At 36.7% G+C, this 21,399-nt stretch overlaps 1 protein-coding gene across 1 annotated transcript in view; it reads right to left on the reverse strand.

The window, feature by feature from the left end:
- LOC113231437 overlaps window positions 1–12,638 on the reverse strand; it is an 81,262-nt gene extending 68,624 nt beyond the window's left edge. Inside the window, exon 1 of the mRNA XM_026465757.1 lies at window positions 12,492–12,638. Within this exon, the coding sequence (XP_026321542.1) occupies window positions 12,492–12,638 (147 nt within the window). The remainder of the gene's footprint in view (window positions 1–12,491) is intronic.
- Window positions 12,639–21,399: the final 8,761 nt, after the last annotated feature.

A 21,399-nucleotide genomic window follows, 5' to 3' on the forward strand; every position in this document is an offset into this window, starting at 1 on the left:
ATATATATATATATGACTTAAAAGTTTACAAAAAAGACAGCGAATAAAACCATTAAAAAATTTATGTATCGCTGCCATAAAAATAATAATAAAAAGAGGATCAACTCCGTTTGTATAGTGCGCGCACGCGGGACAGTCCTCTTTGATACACTATATATGCAATAAACGTAAATGTGTAAATTGCGAATACGAAATTTCCAGCAAACACACTTTTGGGGCGTACTTTTCTATCTACACTTTATAGTTATCGATAGCTAACTATGTATACTATTTTTTATCTCCTCTAATGTCTTATATTACCTATATGACGCATTTGAAGGCCCCGTCGCTTTATTTCATTAAACTTTTATTTTTTATAAAGACACCGTTTTGTGATATTTTATGTGATTTACATTAATTTTTTAATTTTTCAACCTTTTCTGTCTCACGGCAGGGCAAAGCCCTCCCTACCCTTTTCCGCTCTTCGCGATTTAACGCCACTACAGGCCATCACCTTTCATATACGCGTCCAATTCGTCACGCCAACTTGTGTTGTTCTTTTACATGTGTCAACAAATTATTTATTTAAATTATTTGTAAGTTGTTTCTGATTAGGTTCGAAGATACTTAGTTCTCATTAAAACAATTGTCACTTACATGAGAATTTAAAAACTAAATACTAAATTAACAATATTCCAGTTTAAGCCATAGTATTACAAACTACACAATGAAATATTACCCTTTGATACAAACACAATTTGAGAGTTCAACTGTTTACAAATTTACTTTATAATTATTATACAAATTGAATCCTTTTTTCAGCAGGTTCGCGCCGTGGCTTATTGGTATAGCGTCTGGCACGGTATGGTAGAAGACATCGGTTCGAATCCGGCCAGATCGAAGGATTTTTTTCTGAAGAAGAATTATTATTCTATATTGGTTGCGAAGTAACTTCTTATTTGTGTTCGTTTCAGACTCTGCAACTTTGCATACGCTGTAATAATGTCATGAACTAGACAGCAGAGCAGAATACGGGATCAGCGAGAGTCCACATTCCCTTAAACTATAAAATCGAACTATAAATACAATAACACTGTGCCAACGTAACCCGAGTTTAGTCTGGTTTCTTGTCGGTTGCTTGTCGCGCGGGAATGCACTGGGGCCATATTAAATCCCCGTCCTTCCGAGAGAGGCTTAATATCGCGCAATCCTTAAAATCTTCCACTGTTGCTGTTTAGACAGATTTAAGGAAAAAAATGCTTCGTGTGGCTAAGATTTACTTTGTTGTTTTTTTACAGATTTACGCAAACAGAAAGCGTTATTCTTTCGCTTAGGTTGTTAAGTTTGGAAACTTTAAATATCGTAAAAAGTGTTGAAAACCAAATACAAAAGATCCAACAAACAAGCACATAGAAAAAATCTTGAGGTTGGTTCGCTCCGTGGCTTAGTTGTCATCGCGTCTGCCATGGTTTGCTTGAAGACGTCGGTTCGAATCCGACCGGATCGCAGGATTTTTTTCTAAGTATTCGATCTTTGTATTAATAATTATAACAAACTACAGGAGTAATTTCACAAAAAAAGAATTGAATATGAATTCAATAAGAATTTAAAACTTTAAATATCGTTTAGCATTTTTTTGTTTTCGGTTTAATTGTTTTAATGACTACACTTTATCCGTAACTATTTTATCTCACGTTTGGTGTGTGAATATACTCAGCACGAAGTAGAAACTGAGATTAGAATTGATATCATCTCTTTCATCTCCCAAAACAAACCAAAAACTTGCACGTGACTGGACTGAGCGCAGATTATAGTGTTATCGTCCAGGATAGATTTCACCGACATATGTCGACACATCTTAGGAGAATTTTAAAATCAATATCCTATTTTCTTGTCATTCAACATCTAGAAGCAGATGAGCAAAAAGCGTAACAGCTGGCCTGAACCGATCGCTTCAAGAAAGAAGTTGGAAGTAGTTAGCGATAAGTTTCATGTTTGAACTTTCATCGGCTACAGCGAAGCATTTTAAACCGTTCAACTTGTAAGAGTTCGAAATAAGAAGCGTCAATTGCTTGTTTACCAGCTCTACTTTGGCGGATACGAGAGTTTACACTCGAAGTTGATTATCTTTTAATCTATCTTACTTCGCTTAGAAAAGGCGTAGAACACTTGTATGAAATTGTCTTTGCGTCATTTCTATATCAAGCATATTGATAATATTTTGAGTGAAACACTACATTTTCACTGCAAAGCGATATCCAACTAGCAAAAGTGCAACGACATTAAGACTCATTTTTTATGAGACCAAGTGCCGGGACGAATAAGTCAACTTTTTCACAAAGAGTTTTACTGCTACTGAATATTTCACTTTCAGTTCACATATATTATATTTCCACATTCTTTTATTTTTATGTTGTAATATATATATGTGTATATATATATATATATATAGTTAGTCTACTATGTATTTTATTACAAGAAAATGCTCCTAGTCATTATTATAGGTTAATTCAGTTGCAAGAAAACTTATCACGTATTGGTTTTGTGACTAAAAAGTAAGTTTCGTTCTGGGAAATACTGCCATTTTGAAGGGCACTGGCACGACGTACTGGTGAAAATAGAGGCACATGGGACTTGTCAACTTATGTTTCAAAGTGACGCGCGCAGTGGCAGTGTCCCTGAGATATTTGCGATATAAAGCTCTCTGTTGCGCTGCAACTGCTGCGGACAGGAGTGTCGCTTACCACCACGCGCACAACTTGTCCGTCCCGTCGCTTGGTATCGTAAAAAAAGTGACATACACATATTTAAATTCTGATTATTACACTCGTAGCACGAAAGCCACTAAATACCCTAAGATTTGTTCAAAAGCCATTAAAACAAGTGTGGAATAAGTGGAATTTCAAAGGCAGTAAGAATTGTAGAGGGGATCAGGGAATACGCTTCAACTGTTGGAACGTAAAATCTTTTATATCCCGCGGCTTTGCGGAGCCAACGCAAATTAACACTCGCCCTGACACTGGGTAGTAGAATATGTGTAGGAGTAACAATAAAGGTTTGTCAGTTTTTCTACAGTTGCTACTGTTAGGACCCATAAATATATAAGTGCTGCTGAAAGAGAAAAAGAATAATGAATTTGAAACTGCTTAGCAAGATACCAGCATAAGATTATGTTCCAACATTTTTGCTTATTAATTTATAATAAGAAACCCAAATATATGAAATTGTATATTACTTTAATTACTAACTTTATTGAAAAGCAACTGATGCGCAATATCTATTTGTGAAAATTTAATGAATTAATTACAAATTCTAAACAAATGAAATTCGACCCTAGAGAACCGTGGAGGCTTGTAGTAGAGTCCTTTTAAGTCAATATTTTTCCTCTCTACTTCAGATGTATAAACTGTGAAAGGATCGTTTAAATGCCGCTCAGGAGCGTAAATTATTACTCGAGCTCGTTGTTTCCCGCAATTTATAAGGCTAAGACATCCAGGATGCGCCCGTATCCCGTTGCCCTATCTTGGATACTCGGACTAGGTGTCTCGGGAAAGACTAATTTCCTCAACACAGGTACTTCCATATGAGACTACTGCGTTTGTTCGTGGTTTTCTTAGGAATGAGAATTTCCTGGAGAAATACAATTCGGTGGTCCTGAGATGAAAATTCTACTATTTCAGCTGTTTTTTCACACAGGTATTTTAAGCTTTTGTTACTAAAAAATAACTTGAAAATAATTTTGGTTAATTATTTATGTGTATTTATTTAAGTTGATAACAAAACAGATAATATCATATGATTAGATGTTGTTACATGAAATGATTTTATTGATGAAATGATTGTTGTTATATGAAACTAAATTTATTAAAATGATTTTATATCTAGAAAGGCATTCATACTTTTATCACTCACTTGTCTTTATAATGAAATTCCAAATATGACAAAAAATTTTCGCAATTTTCGCTAAAATACTCAGTCATGCTAAAATATGTTAATATTATTCGCAAGTCAATAATTTTTAAGGTGAGGAGCGAACTTATTAGCTCAAAAGACCCGCGAACTAAATTGCGCCGCCATGCCATCCACAAAGTTGAGATGTATGAAATTACATTCAAGATACTTCGCGAAAGTGCTACAAGTTTAGTTGCATGGTATTATGCGCTTTTGAACATATTAAATTCCCATCTAAACTATTAAGTTTTGTTAACCTGACATTTTCCAGGGCTGAGATATGTAAATATGTATTTAGGTAATTATATACAACTAGGCGATAAACCGAACTACGCGAACCTTCGCTATAGAATTACGATAATGTTGGTACCACTTCCGGGATCCTTCGACCTTCAATGACAAACTTATTTGGAATATGCACGCACACATTTTAGTTACTTATACAGATACTTATTGTTATCGTGTAGATTATTTTTGAGTCTGAGCCTGATTGCACTATCAGTGGTTGCTTTGAGATGTTCCCTCGTGAACGTATTTGGACACACCAGCAAGTACTATATGGACTGTGTTGGAGTACCGTATTTAGTAGCAGTAGAGCTCATTGTGAAAAAATCGGTTCAGAGACGTACTGCCACCTTACCTATTTCTTAGGGATGCTGGTGAAATTATAGGCCCATATGGCTTGTCAACTTATGTTTCAGGGTGACGGGCGCAGTGGCAGTGTCCCTTAGATTTTTGCGATTCAAAGCTTTAAAGCTCTGAATGGTAATGCAAGTGCTTTGGACAGGCGTGTCGCTTACTACCAGGCGCACTACTTATTCGATCCGTCACTTGGTATAATAATAAAAAAACCGCAGCCATATTGGTTTAGGTTAACATCCCAGCACACCCAACATCGAGTGATTATATACTTGAGCTTGAAATCGATTTGGCGACTTCCGCACGGACCACAGGTAACAATTCTATAGTTCAGGTACATACTTCAATAAAAGTTTCTAAACTTATCTATATTTTTTAAACGCACAGAATTTCCTCTCCGGTAACAAAGTGTAACTTCACCAGTGGTCCATGAAAGCACTGGTAATAGGTCACGAAATTGTCACTTACATGTCAAAACGTAAAATTAATGGAATAGTAACTATAGTGTTTAAAATAACAGCACTGTCGACAAAGTAGTAAAAGATGGTTGCAGATGTTTTAGCCTCGAGAGCATCACGTTTTGCGCCCAGTCTGACAGTCTTTGCTCTTCAAATTTCGTCACCTGATTTTTCACGGAGTGCCTTCATTCAGAGTTTATGGAACAACTAAGGAGTTTAAAACCAGGGTTAACTATCTTTCTTCTAGCAAGTGACAGTTAAGTTATAGTGCATATTAGTCGATAATCTCAGTACAGAGTACTAAAAAACCGACCTCATAAGTCATTCATCCCCTTTTCGTTTGCCACGTTTAGAGGTGGAATATTTTCTTCAAATTTAAAATGGGACCACTACTGACCCTCTTTCCAACAAAAAAGAATCACCAAAAGCGGTTCACAAACGCTGGAGTTATCGCCTAACATACATACACACATATAAAAAAAGAAGAAAAACAAACAGTCGCATTGATAACGTCCTCCTTTTTTAAAATCGGTTAAAAAGACTTAATATTGCAGGGCCTTGCTTGGAATTTAATTGGAACCGTCTGCGTGATAGGCAACTGCTCTCCAAACACTCTTTCTACTTACAAATTAACACTACGCGTCCATAAACAGAGTTTTTTGTAAAGAACACTGAACTTTCCGTAAGATCGGCACGTATTTTCATGAATTTCATGAGGCCAACACGATATAAGTAACAACACATTACCATAATAGCCAGATTAACCCCTCGTGCTACATTAACTCCATTGCTGTCCCTTCGCTCAGATAGTTTTTGTACTTTCTATAAGCCCCTTTAATATCCCTTTTTCTAAGCAGGTACTTGTTAAACAAGTTTCTGTGCGTTGTTTATGATAAAGAGGAATAGGACCGTACAGGATATACCATCAGGATATATAGCTTTTTAAGCTAATGCCCGATTAGGACTTTGGACCGTCATCTTAAGTGCCATGGAGTTTTTTCACCAAACCCTTTTCAAAACTTCCTCATTTGATATCTTTTCAATCCATTTTATTTTTTCCATATTTTGTGAATGTCCATGTCTCGTACCCATGCTGTACTCTACACATAAGTATTGATGAATCATTTTTCCAATCGTATAGATATTTTTGAGGTGAAAACGTGTTTTTTATGATGTAAATTCTGTTTTGTTTTGCTATTTTCACCATCACAAAGACAAAATACAAATTAGGTTTAGAAAGAACAGTAGTACATTAAATTAAATAATGCCTTAAACTGTCGAATCAAAGTATTGAATCTTTCTGTACATGTAAGATACCACTTTGAACACAGGTAAGGAATGTGTGTTGTTAAATATTTATTGGGCATTAAACTTTTAATAAATATTTTATATTAAATATCAATGTAAAAACCCGATAAATGGGGGAATATATGAGGGAGTGCGATCACAATCAATATAAATCTTATATTAAATTTATTTCGAGAAAAGGAGACTGTCTGTTCGACGTATTTTCTTTGTTAAACTTTTCCCTTGTGTAAGTATATATAGTGATAGCACCGTACACAAGATCGGAGTAAAATTCCGGGCATAGGCTTGCGCCCGCTATCATCGTTAATATTTACTTATACAAAGTCAAAATCCAAGTCAAAGATCATTTATTCCATAGGTAAAATAAATTTACACTTGAAAACGTCACATTTAAGCTACTGCTCGTTTAGTACGCTGCCCTCCCTGAGAAGAACGAGCAAGAAACTCTAGGGATTGCTCTTCTCAAAATAAACTTAAATGCTATGGAATACACTTTGAATCAAAATGTGTGGATTCTGGAGCCGTGTCCTCTTTCCATACATCTTTATGTAACACGTAGTCTTCAATTTTGTAATATGATAAACTTAATATATGCTTCAGAATCGGAATACAATAGTGATTTAATGAAGCCGTGGTTGCCTAATGGTTTAACCTATCGCGAGTCACGGCTCGCACCTTGAAGTATCTCGGAATTTATGTGCGAAATTTAATTTGAAATTTACCATGAACTTTGCAGTGAAGGAAACCATCATGATGAAACCTGCACGTCAGTGCAGAAAGTTTCTCAACCCTCGGAAAACGTGTCAAGTCCCCAACCCGCATTGGGATAGCGTGGCGGACTATGGCCTAAACCCTCGCCTGAGAGGAGACCCGTGCTCAGCTGTGGGTCGTATAAACGGGTTGATGATGATTTTAGTGCGGAAATAGTACGTTGTTTAACCCAACAGGTAAAGGATTTAGGAAAACAGTGTGCTAAAAACACAGAGGGGTCATTTCGTTTAAGGACACAGTATAGATTTTCCGAATTTAACAATGTGTAGACACAGATCTGGTATCGATTTACGATACCAAATCTGTGTCTACAATAATAATATTGATATTATTGTACATTTATTGTCAAATCACTAAGTTGCCAGTGGAAGCCCCTACTTTTCTTTTTGTAATAAGTAAATCTTATTAATTGTTAAACTGTATTAAGAAATATACCTAAAAAGACTTTTTTCATTGAAGTACGGTACTTTTCCTTCAAAATTTAAATTGTCAGCAACCATTTGACAAAGGATTTCCGCAATTTTCAATTACAAATTAGGAAACTCAGCATTTTCTGGGAAGGTATTTTTTTTCTAATTATTATGCAAAGCTTAATTAACTGAAGAGAAATTCATTTACCTACGAGGAAATTAGGCTGACAGTTTATGTTATAATACATTTTTACTCGAAAATAAGCTGGTTACAAATATTCAATGGAAAAAAGCTTGGTTGTGTTTCTTGTATACCACCTATCTGCCTGTGCATAATCGCAGGATTAAAATTATATGTAGATTTAATGTAATACTAAAGCCTATGACACAGTAGAATAAAACAAGTAGGGTAACTGTGTACGAAATAATAGCGTGTCGCACACATTCGCATAATAATGAAACAAATAACCAACAAATAACTGATGTGATGAAAGGCGCGTTGGAACGAACGGTCCCATATCTTTCTACATAAGTTTTGTTTATAGTGCCCCTCCCTATGAACCTCTTGGTTATGCGGGAAGGGCAGTATATAATAATAATAATAAATAACTCACACACTCAACATAGCCCCGCACTAGGGAAACCCTGTGTCGCGGATGCTATGGACACACACATAGACAAACACAAATTACACCCAAACTCACGAGAGAAACAATTGTAGGCCACACAAATATTTCTCCCGGCCCGGGAATCGAACCTGGGACCTCTGCGTGGCAGTCCGGCATGGTAACCATTCGGCCACGGAAGCAGTTAAATGATAAAATTAAAAGTATGAAGTGCGAGCTCGTACAGGGCCCATGTAAGTCAGGTCCGAACCCCGGATCAGCACGTTTGCACGTACTTCATCCGGTTCCCTGTAAGGCTAGTGCCTTAGGTGAGCCGCCCCGGGTGCACGTACAGCACCCTCCCTATTTTCACGATAGGTACTGGATCCGTAGGCATGCTCACTTCCCGTCGCGCACGTTGGGACGAACAGTGTTATGCAATGCTATAGGCTTTAGTACATATATTGTATATATATTGTTTTTTTTTAACACACACTCTCAACATAGGGGCTAGGGGCACTAGGGAAACCCTGAGTCGCGGATGCCATGGACACACACATAGACAACCAGAAATTACACCCAACTCACGAGATAAATAAATGTAGGCCATACAATTATTTCCCCCCGCCCGGGAATCGAACCTGGGACTTCTGCGTGGCAGTCCGGCATGGTAACCGTTCGGCCACGGAGCTAGTTCGTTCGTGGTGAGAGTACTGACCGAATATCAGTCGAGAAGGAGGAGTTTTGGCCGAAGGGTGTCGTATATCGGCGTTTCCGGGCTCGTTACCTGACAGCAGATTGCGCCACACGCCGCCGACAAGTGTAATTCGTGTAGAGTAGTTATTTAGTTTATTATATTGTTATATTATATTGTATATGTATTAGTCATTAAGGTATATATTATATGGGTCATGTGGCTTGAAATAAATTACTTCATAAATAAATAAATAAGATAAATAAATATATAGTATTTGGTATATATTAAAGGCAACTGTAACATGAACTGTACGGATTTATTTTTATATATATACCAAGTGACGGGACGAGCAAGTCGTGCACCTGATGGAAAGCGACACGCCTGTCCATAACAGTTGCAGTGTCACTCAAAGTTTTAAATCGCAAAAGTCTGAGGGGCACCCTCACTGCGCCTGTCACTCTGAGACATAAGTTGATAAGTCCCATGTGCCTGTAATTTCACCAACACCCTTACCCTACAAAACTGAACGCAGTAATGCTCACATTACTACTTGGCGGCCGAAATAGGTAAGGTGGCAGTACTCCCCTGGACGAACTCTGTCACAAGGAGCTCTGAAATTCGTGTCCGGTCCGAACCGAAAACCTTAAACCTCATTACAATATTCATTTTATTGATTACCATAATGTTTTTACTAACATGATATTTATATCTATATTATTATTTTTTATATCTACTTGTTTGTTGCCATTATTGATTAAAGATCATAATAGCCCTGGTTTGGAAAAAAAGTCGCTGGTTCGAATCCAGCCGGAACGAATGAATTTTTATTTGTATACCTGGAAGGCAATGGAAGCGAATTTTTGTAATAAAATTTTACATAAGTAGCTTATACTTTATGAGGGTAGTTTGATAAGTACGTGACTTTAAGATTTTTTTAAATTTATGGTTTATTTTTCTACGTAATCTCCTTTTAACTCTATACACCTTGACCAGCGATATACCAACTTCTTCAACTCTTATTTGTTTTTGATTTTGTCAAACTGAAAACTAAGCCTCTGTTTCAGTTATCACTTCCCCATTTGATGCAAATCGGTAAAAAATCAGATAAAAAATCCAAATGCTGTAGACTAAAAAATTTTAGTTTGTACATTGCTTAATTGACATAAACGTCATTATGCTACGGTAACGAATATTTTGCTTCCATTCAGTTCCGCGGCAATGTAAATTGAGCCTTACCTTCCATAAAAAATGTCATAATTTTTATGTAAAATAAAAAAGTGTCTGCGGCTAAAGTTCTTACCGCATGAAGCCAAAAAAGACGGAAACAAAAAATATTCAAAATTTCCGCTGGCTTTCAAAACTCATTTTGCTTAATGTTTTTAAAGAATTTAAACTTTCTTTCGTCACATATTAAAGAATCTATTTGAATGTATTGTGCTCTCTGTCATTGACATTCACTGCCAGCGCAAAGCTTTCAAACATTCTATTCATGATGTAAATCGAGTGGAACATTGAAATACGCTGCAATGTCGCGAGGTAGTTTCAATACATATGTGCATAACGTACACGAACAAAAATGGCTCAGTTTACATATCTTTTATTCAACTTAACCCTTTGATGCGGGAAACAGTGTCGCTCAAATACACGAGGTGACGGCGGCGGTGGCACCCAACTACTTCCTATTTAGCGTATATTTTCTAAAAATCCTAAACATATTGTCAAGCAAGTACTAGCACAAATAATCAGAGATGTGTAAACTAATATTTTTCGCTTTGTAGACACTGAGGTTGAAATGGTAGCTAGAAACACATTAGTGGAATTGAAACCTCTTTGCCAAACTTAGAATTGCAAAATAGTGAGTGCAACCACTCTGAAATGCCGTTTGACTCAAAGAAAACATTTTCTGTTTTTTTTTCTTCCATTACCCAAGATTTGTAGCGCTCATTGCGATCAGACAGTTCTGTCTTTAGTTTGAATCGGCGACATAAACGTCATAATCGTTCGTTGTACTAATTAATTATTTCTTTATGAAGGCTTAAGCGCAGGCCACACCGCGAACGAAGCTAGCTAACTTAGTTTAGCTCACATAGTTGCATGCAACCAACTACGTATGATGCGTTGCGACGTGAAATAGCAGACATAAACTATCTCTTTAAAATTACCACTAATATCGTCGACTGCCCCGAGCTTCTATCTGAGATTCACTTATGGGTTCCAGCTACGCATTTACGTAACGAGTCACTAATTCATTTACCTGTCGCTTTACAAAATTACAAACGGAATTCGTTTATATGGTGTGCGAACAATAACTTTAACAACGTTTCTGCTCTTTACGATTTTGATTTGTTTAACACAAGCTGTGCGTACGTTACAAAAGCATATTATCTAATTCATTTTTTATTAATAAAGCGAGCTAATTTGGGTAATGTTATGTAATGTTGTTTGTAATGTGTGTGTGTACAATGTCATTTAGTTGTTAAGTGTTGTCAATGCTGTATACTGCTATAGTATTTTTATCAGTAGGGAACTGTTTTTGCTTATAATTACTTAATATACTTTCTACTGCATCGTGATACAAGCTGTTTGTACCCTCAAAAATAAAATAAATAAATAAATAGCTAAGCCAAGTGAGCTCGCTTAGCTCACGTAGTTCCATGCAAAACTAAGCTAAGAAAATATGTGCGGGGGTGAAGGGCGACATATTTTACCTAGCTAGCGGGTTCGTTGATTTAGTTCAGTTCGCCCGGTTAGCTTAGTTCGCGGTGTGAACCGAAGTATGAAAAGATGCCCCGGCTGCTACGTGAGCTTAGCTAAGCTAGCTTAGCTTCGTTCGCGATGTGGCTTGATGTGTGGATAAGACCAAATATCATTTACTGTAATTGCAGATATTTTTTCATTCCTTTATTATGAGCATTTTACATTTACAACAAAATTAATTAAGAAATTAAGGTCTTTGTTAATGAGTTGAAAAACTCCACACCATCTCTTTGAACAACTTTCGTCATTCTTGGTTCAGAATTTCAATTTGAAAATGGTATAATGTTAATAGAACATATGTCTACGTATAATTTTGTGTTCGTTTGTGTTCTCCTGGGGTGGTTAATCAAACTTGAAGAAGCGACGACAGCGGAAACTAATTTGATCTAAAGTTGGCGGCGGCGACGCGGCCAAGTTATTTGCCTTAATAGTTATGATCCTTAAAGCAATGTACATAATATTGTCTTCCACCGCTCTGTGTACCTTCACTGGATATCTGTAATATACTCTTGCGATAAATTCGAGGACGAGTGAACCGTTCGTGGCCAAAACTTGTTTGAAACTTCGATTATGCTGAGCATAAACGCGCTCTACCTTGAAATATGAGGGCTACCGTTCGGTATTGGAACATTTCACCTTGATAGGATGATTGTAATATCTTGAAATGCCGAATAAGATTAAGTGTTTTAGCTAACTTTGAAGTTATTCACGAATTGTGCTGAAATATATCTTTTTAGGTTATATCTTGCAAGCAAAAAGTAAGAAAATATCTTATTAAACTTATTTTATCTTTTCCCTCTAAGAAACTAAGAATCATGGAATAGTTGGCCGGTCATGGACGAAATAACACGTCATGGAGTGTATAAATAATTCATTACTACTTAATACAATGAGGTAACAAAGATACGGCACTGACCTTTTTGGGTTTCCCGTTCTTCCTGAGCAGCTTGGCGCAGCAGAGGCCGCGGGTGTCGGGCAACGGCGCAGGGGGGCGGCGCGACCAGCATAGCCTCTTCGGACTTGCACTTCCCTCGCTGCGCATCTCCTCTTTATCTTCACACATCGCCCCTCGTCTCATACTCCACCCCCTAAGCTACCCACGAAAAATCACAACCTATAAGATATCGATGCTTTATGAGAACCTGCGGCATTGTTTCGCCTATAAAACTCGGACTCCGCTCGATTACACTATCTTTTCCCAATATATTATAGTAAATAGCGACGATTTGGCAAGCCGTTTCTCGCGAGCTGTTTTGTAATGTTACTACGTTAAGACGCAATCTAAAAATAATCTTTTTAGAACAGTAAGTTCGATATTTTGTACTATATATGCTTTGTTAATGTTATTGAGCAGACTACGTATATTGTACAGGAATCTTCAGAAACGTCCGATTCAGCATCTGAAACAATGAGACGATTGTAATTAATTAATGCCAATTATTAATTTACTCAAAGTGATGTCGTGTACTTTGATTACCGGGAGTAGTCGTACTTTCATTAAGGATGATATTATTATTTCAAGACTTTTGTATTTGGTTCAATGTTCAAGACAATTAATTAAATTATGACTTAACAACTCAAAGTAGCTATAACGTATAATTTTGTTAAAAAAAATATAATAACATTTTTTAACATTTGCAATGTTCTATATATGCTCTAATTAAAAGCTTAATTGCGAGTGTGGCAAATGTACAAATGTTAGGAGCGCAGGTCGGTGGTAGGGAGCGGTAAACTCTAGTCGAATGGACTCGTGTTGTCTTCCCACAAATTTTCGGAGGGTAATAATCTGAAGGTATGCGATACCTTTACCTATACACTTACCTATTCACAAAGTTTTATTATTATAAGTAAGTAGAATTTTAGGTAAAAAGTTATATTAGTTTTATTTCAGTAAAACCTTTTACTCCACTGAAATTTTGAGAAATGGATAAGCCGTTCCATACTAAAAAGGGACAATTTCAGGTTCTATTTGAACGGTTACGTTTGATGGCAATGTTTTTTTATAATACTAAGTGACGGGACGAACAAGTCGTGTGTCTCGTGGTAATCGTCGCGCCTGTCCCTAACAGTTGCAGTATCACTCAGACATTTAAATCATAAAGATCAGAGAGGCACTGCCACTGCGCCCGACACGTAAGTTGATAAGTCCCATTTTCCTCTAATTTCACCTGCACCCTTATACATATTATCAATTAGAGCGATGAAAAAAGGAAAAATTTATAACATTTTGTAAATAAAAACACAGCAATAGACAGGTTGTACCAATAACTGAGTATCTACCATGAATTAGTATCGTACTATTAGTAGCAGTAGCGCTCCTTGTGAGAGAGTTCATTCAGGAAAGTACTGCCACCTTACCTATTTCTGCCGCAGAGCAGCAATGTGAGCATTATTGTATTCTGGTCTAGAAGGGTATTTGTGCCAACTTTGTTTCAGTGTGACGAGCGCAGCGGCAGTGCCCCTCTGATATTCGCGATTTAAAGCTCTGAGCGGCACTGCAACTGTTATAGACAGACGTGTCACTTGTCCCCAGACACACGACTTGTTCATCCCATAACCTAGTATCATAAAAAAACTTAATAAATACGATTTAAATGAGTTACTTGTAGTTGGCAAAAGTTGTATTTCCGGAGGTTATTCGAAATAGACAATCACGTTCCACTCAGAACAAAACAGTATACTATCTTTTCCTTTATACCTACTTCCTTTTCTATAATACCAAGTAACGGGACAAACAAGTGCGCCTGGTGTTAAGCGACACGCCTTTCCATAACAGTTGCAGTGCATCTCTGGGCTTTCAAACGCAAAGATCTGAGGGGCGCTGCCATTGCGCCCGTAACCCTGGGACATAAGTTGACAAGTCCTGTGTGCCTGTAATTTCACCAGCGCCCTTACCCTTCAAAACCGGAACGCAGTAATGTTCACATTACCGCTTGGCGGTAGGAATAGGTAAGGTAGCAGTATCTTCCTGGATGAACTCTTTCACAAGGAGCTATACTACTATTAAAATTAAAATACCTACTCAACTAAAATGTATAGAACTGTTAAAATATTCTAAAATCAAAGAAAATGTCACCTGCTGTAAATTTTACTTTTCAAAACAAGTAATTTCGATATAAAAAAAAAGACATTTTTAATAATAAATATTGTGCTAAGCAGCCGCACCAATTACTTGGTTCGAAACTAAGGATTTCCCCGTATTGCATAAAGTTCAAACCGTTTTGCCATCGAGGTCGTTGATCGTTCTTGGTTGGCAGGTTGGTAGTACTCCTCAGTTGTTACAACCAAGGGAAACTCTAAGTAGTAATTTACACTTACTTTGAATTAAAATTTCTTCATATATAATTAATAAACACAAAACTGTACGTAAGTATCAAAACAAAGCACTATCAGTAAACTCCACTCCAACACTCTGTATTAAATCTAGGATAAGCCAATAATCACTCTTCATCCGCTCTAGTACTACCAACATACACGAGCTTACATCGGAGGATAAATGTTTGCGTATGAAATTGCCAGGGCAATATCGCGTTCAAATACGTGAAATTCTAAAACAAAGTCAAATAAAACTTTATTTCGAATAGAATTTTGTAAACACTGAGTTCACTACTGACATTGATAGAACGTAATTTACATAGATCTTTAACAAATGCACCTACAGATTTTCCCATATATTTATACATACGAACATACATATGTATAAAGGTTATGTTCCTCTTTAAAAGACGATGAGTTGTTTAATGTCAAAACCCCAAAAGTTGGATAAATTAACCCCACTGTATATAATGTCCTTTGTCACAACCAGTAATCCCTAAAATACTTCAAATGAGAAAGGATTTGGATAGATGTTTGTTACTCAATCACGTTGAATCGGCTAAACGGACTCAAACGAAATTTGGTAGATAGATAATTTTAATCCTGGCCAAGCACATACTGTACTTTTATAAACATGAATGAAGTGGGGGACAGGAGCTAGTCTATGATAGAAATTATCTTCCTAAGTTATTAATATTTTGATAATAATATTCGTTTTTGTACAAAAGTACGCTTATTCATATTTCTAATTTACACAGAAAGTAATCAAAATGAGACAACTCACTCATAGTCATGAGTGACGCTACAAACTCGGCATCTCTGTCGACGGCATGTCAAGCCTCAAGTCTACACAATTTCAGCACAACTCGTCTAATTTCCATGTAATTTGTGTTCTCGGGGATTTACGTCTTAAAGTAAAAATGTAACTCGGCACCGTGGTGAATATTAAGTGCTACACGGCTAATGAATGCAAGAAACTTTGCTTGACATAATTACGCCGAGCTCATTGAATTCTTTGCCAAAACTCGTCTCGTTGCTATTCTTGACGGGTAACTGAGTGGATCGCTGGTACTTTTAGCATTTAGTAAATTTGTTTCTTAGCTTTAAACTTGGTTAAGACTGAGGGAGATTATTCTAGGAATAATTCTTCTTTGATGAGTCATTTAAAATTTTCCCCGAAGTTTTATAGTTATGCATAATTTGTTCAGGAGAAGACGAGGATAGATGTGACACAAACCATGTTCTATTAACTTGTGAAAGAGATCGTAAAGTACTGCTATTCGACCTATTTCTGCCGCCAAGCGGTAATGTGAGCACTATTGCGTTCCGTTTTGAAGGGTATTGGTGAAATTACAGGTACATGAGACGTGTTAGACAACTTGTTTCAGGTATCCTTCAGACCTTCGCGATTTAAAGCTCTGAGTGGCACTGCAACTGCTATGAACGGGCATGTCACTTAACATCAGGCACACGACTAGTTCGTCGCGTCACTTATCGTCTTAATTATGAACTAATAATTTGGACTCTTTAATGAAGTTAGACCACGAGCATATACGTAAATACGTGCGGTAAAAGCGGAGCAACTTCCGTTTATGCGCTAACTACCTATTACTACGAGTTCCAAGTTAAAGGCCGCTCCAGCATTAACACAGATTCATGGTTTACAAGCACAAATTCGTGCAGACGGGGGAAATTAGAGACGAAGTGCTACGACCTAGCAGTGCTACGAGGCTACAAATCATTTCCAACAAAGCACTTTTGCTAAGGCAATGTTAAAATAGAATTTATAAAAGTATAACACAAGACGATTCAAATTATGTATGTAATGTGAGCTGTGCAGTTAATGAAGGCCTTTCATCTTTACAAGATGCTGGGTATAGACCTCTACAAAAAGAAGGATTTGCTGTAATTGCCGCGTCTGGCGGGGCGTTGGCAATCACAGAAAAGCTTTACTGTGACAGATTTATTATTTAGTTACTTTGTATGACACAAAGTAAGAAGTGGTCCTATTTAACAGAGTAATTAAAGCTACCGTGAAAAAGGTAGGTATGAAATTAGGATGTGATAACATTTTGGAATATGTCCGCAAACAATACCCCTACCTACACCCTTACAGCTCAATTAATGAAATGTAAAAGTTGAAGGCAGATGTTACACCTCGTCACTGCGGTATAGTTGTATTCACGCCGCAATTTTGGATTCATTCCAACGGCTAATATCCCATTCTGTTTGTCTTTCGAGGCAATAAAATGACTTTTATGCAAATCATACGAATTCTATACATTTTTGATGAGCCGCTCCCGACGCATTCTAGAGCTTTAATTAATATATTTTTCCATCAAAAGTTTGGAGTTTTAAATTTGCAGATTATTTTTCTTAGCGAGTTTGACGTTCGAATATTAATTAACGATAATTTTTTCTATAATTTTACCGAAGCTAACTTTTTCCGATAAGGATTTTTTTGTTAAAATTGCAATTAACAACAAGTTCATTATACTCTAAAAGGATTTGGTAAATGGCCGCAATGTGTACTTCATTGCTGTATTTACGTACACGCTAGCTACCACACATAGTTTCAGAATTTTATGGCTTTTAATGTGGAATGAGAATTTTCACTACAATTCCTGTTGTATCGTTTCAACTGTTAGATTATCATTTTAATTTAAAGGAATTTTCTGGTTGAATAAACTCATTATATTATAAAGGTTTAAACTAACGATTTTAAATAATGAAAGAAGGCAATATATCTATGAAATCTTGAACTCTTAGTAGTAATATAATATTTTTTTCCTATTATTGTATTTTTTTTTTTTATTTAAGCTCCTTTTTTAGTTTATATTTTGTTCTACGTTAAAAATTGCTATGCCCAAATCAATTTACGTTAAAATTATAATTTATTGAGTAACATTACAGGACTTAAAATAAACGACATTAATGCAATAAAAATCCTATCGATATTTTCATAAATCAGCAGACTATATTCAAACAGCGAAAACAGCACTTTTATATCGTACATTTTTGCGTTTTAAAATGTTTAAAAAGCAAAAGTTCTGCTTGTAATCACACGTGGTTGCACAAACGAACCACTTTAGCATAAAAGGGCTCGATTCACCCTCATTAATGAGCACAAATAGGCACAAAACGGTACTATAACTGCTATGCGACTCTACTCAGTCTGAGCACACGTCAACAAACTTCAAGGCAAGGTTTTTATTTCCCCTCTTAAAAGAGGCAAAAGCAACCTGCGTCTCCACGTCAACGGGTAAGCGGGTAAGTACGTACATTCAACTCCCATTTATCCCTTTTTATTATAAAATCAAGCGCTTTTCAGAGTGAAGCGATATGCGAACGTGGAAAGGCGAAATTAGCTCAACATTGTTTGCTAGACAGGCAGCTTCTGCAGAGGACTGTTGACAGTATGCAAAAAGAAAAAAAGACTGCAAGGCTTTGAGTCTTCATGACAAAGAATAACCCGTTTTTATAGAAGCCAGTGGAAATTGCATTATTTAAATAATATAACGATTTGACGTTAAGAAAAAAACTACATATTTGTGTTATACCAACAACACTGTTAAGTATTATTTTCTTCAAATATAAAAGAGACTCAAAGATTTATAAATTCAATCAATTAGAATTCGAGGTATTAAGTAAGTATTTAACGTTTATTAAGTCTGTAACAGCAAAAGAAATAAAACTCAAGAGACATCCACAAAGCACATTCATATTATTCCGTCATTCTTACCAAAGGAAAGGCTTGAAATAGCGCACGTTGAAAGAAGAGCAGATTTAAAAATTCACGTACAAATCCGACGAAAGTTATGAAAAGTTTTCACGCGATACTCAGAACACGTCGTATTCGGAGCAGAGCCGCCGCCGCTCTGAGCTGCCGCCCAAATGCCGTCTGCCTTATAACAGGCATCATCCCCCCATCTTAACCCCTAGATTGTCTACCACTTACAAACATTGAATTTCTACAGTCACATGGACCATTTTATAAATGTGGGCTGGAGTGAAAAGAAAATAGTCTCCTCATCTGATGTAAACAAATGATGCGGTACAAGCAATTTCAGGAGAAAGAAATTCCTATCATTATTCGTCATTTGCCTCAGAGTTGCAAGTAACGGTGTGGGGATTTTTTTCCCTAACGCGTTACTTTAGGAAAATGTGTTATACGTCACATTGAAACCACGTTTTTATTTGTAATAAATAATTTGTACTCAATTGAAGATATTAATGTCCATAAATATAGAGTGGTACCAGAGACCTGACGGAAAAACGATTTTTGGATGCTCGCTTTCTGTAATTTTCAAATTAATATGGTAGAATTCAAAACGAACTACTTACTTCAGTGCAAGGAACGTCAATGTTTCCAACCTACTTACCTATAAGTGTTCAATGCATTATTATTGTATATTTTATATAAGTTATATAAATGTCTTAAAACTAGTGTCATCAAAAGCTTGCTAAAATCTTTTTCACCGTCTTTTTTTATGACACCAAGGACAGGCCTCTCCATAGCAGTTGCAGTGCCACTGAGAGCTTTAAATCGCGAAGATCTGAAGGACACTATCACTGCGCCTGTCATCTGGAGACATAAGTTGATGCCTGCAATTTTACCAGCGACCTGTCCCTTCAAATCAAAACCGGAACACAAGTAGTGCTCACATTACCGCTTGGCGGCAGAAATAAGTAAGGTGGAAGTACTTCCCTGAATGAACCAAGGAGCTCTACTGCTACTAAATAATATATAAATAACAAATAATACTTATATAAATAAACACATTCCTTGAGGCCATATCGTCGTAAAAGAAATAAGATTCCCGCAGTGGCTTCTACGTCCACGGATCGCGAAGGCGGAATATTAGCGAATGTAATAAAATTACAGTAATGTCTCCTTTTTATTTAGGAAGTTACGGAGTTCGAAAGAAGCATAAGGAAAAACCGGGGGGAAATGCGTCGGCTTATGCTTAAGGCTCGAAGTTCCTCAACACAAACCTTTGTGACTTGTAAGTAGGTTCATATTCCTTTTTATTTTTTCTTTTGCTGTTCCTATAAACTCAATAGCATTTGTATCGTTATCTTAATTAGGTGCACGTTTACGTTATATTATTCTTAATTACATTAAAATCTTGTGAAGCTCCAACCCCAAGTAGGCCTGTGCTTTGGATAATGGTCTAAGGCTCCTTCGAGGAGACCAGTGCCCAGAAGTAGATTAATAATAATTAACATTGGTAGCAGTAGAGCTCCTTGTGCACGAGTCCGTCCACGGAAGTACTGCCACCTTACCTATTTCTGCCGCCGAGCGGTAATGTGATCATTACTGTGTTACGGTTTTGAAGGGACAGGGTGCTGGTGAAATTACAGGTACATGAAACTTGTCAACTTGTGTCTCAGGAAGACGGGCGCAGTGGCAGTGCCCCTCAGATCTTTGTGATTTAAAGCTCTGAGTGGCAATGTAACTGTTATGAATAGGCGTGTCGCTCACCACCAGGCGCACGACTTAATGTTCGTTCTGTCACATGGTAACGTTAAAAATTAAATAAATAAATTTGATAGTAGTAACTAAATATTATTTTTTACATACATTTTTTTACATAGTTACAGTAAAATGACACCTTCAAGACTAGCGTATACCATCCATGACCACACCTTCACTTTCCATCACGTGAAACAGCCGTTAATCTAAAAATAAAAAATAACGAAAACTTTCATAGTTAAAGTTTAAAATATATGGTGAGTGTGGTCAAACTTAACATTTAATTTACTAAATATCCCGAGAGACTATAAACCTGATAATTAACTCAATCCAATGTAATTAATTCATTGTCTTTAGCTAAGAATAAAAAGGGACACATTGAAATTCGCTTCACTTACCCTAAATATCCTTCAATACCTCAACCGTTCATTTAGATTTTAAAAATATCAATTTAAAAAATACTACACAGTTCAAAAATCACAGGACACTTCAAGGAACTATTAATATTAGTACTATTCAATTTTCAGGATTTGTTTACATGAATTTCCGAGGAATAAAGTGGCATGTTGTGTTAATGCGGGATCACAGCGCCGACTAGCGGAGGGCTGGGGAACTAAGATCAGCTAGGACAGACGCCGACATAGGGGTTGCGAGGGTACACACTGTCCTTGTCACACCCGCGCAATTGGCACAATCTTCTCTCGTCGAGGCAAAAACGACGCTTTTATCAATGACATAGGAGATATAATATTGGCACTGCGCGTAGGGTACGCCGCTGCCGGTGGTAATTGGACGAAAGAACAGTTTACAGGAACTCGTATATTGTTAGGACAACTTAACATAATTAGCGCTACAACTTGCTCACGTAAGGTACTACTTTACTGCTAAAAAACTACTTTACTGTTAAAAAGAGATCGCAATTTTTCGTTCTTGACTGAGCTTAATAGTACTTTCTGCAGTCGTTTTCAAAATTTGCATATGTAAGTAATTATGCATGCAAAGACAAAATTGAGTGATGGTAGTGTTACTTTTG

The sequence above is a fragment of the Hyposmocoma kahamanoa genome, unplaced genomic scaffold (genome assembly GCF_003589595.1).
Source record: "Hyposmocoma kahamanoa isolate Upper Pololo Valley unplaced genomic scaffold, ASM358959v1 65, whole genome shotgun sequence".
Taxonomy (NCBI): Eukaryota; Metazoa; Arthropoda; class Insecta; order Lepidoptera; family Cosmopterigidae; genus Hyposmocoma; species Hyposmocoma kahamanoa.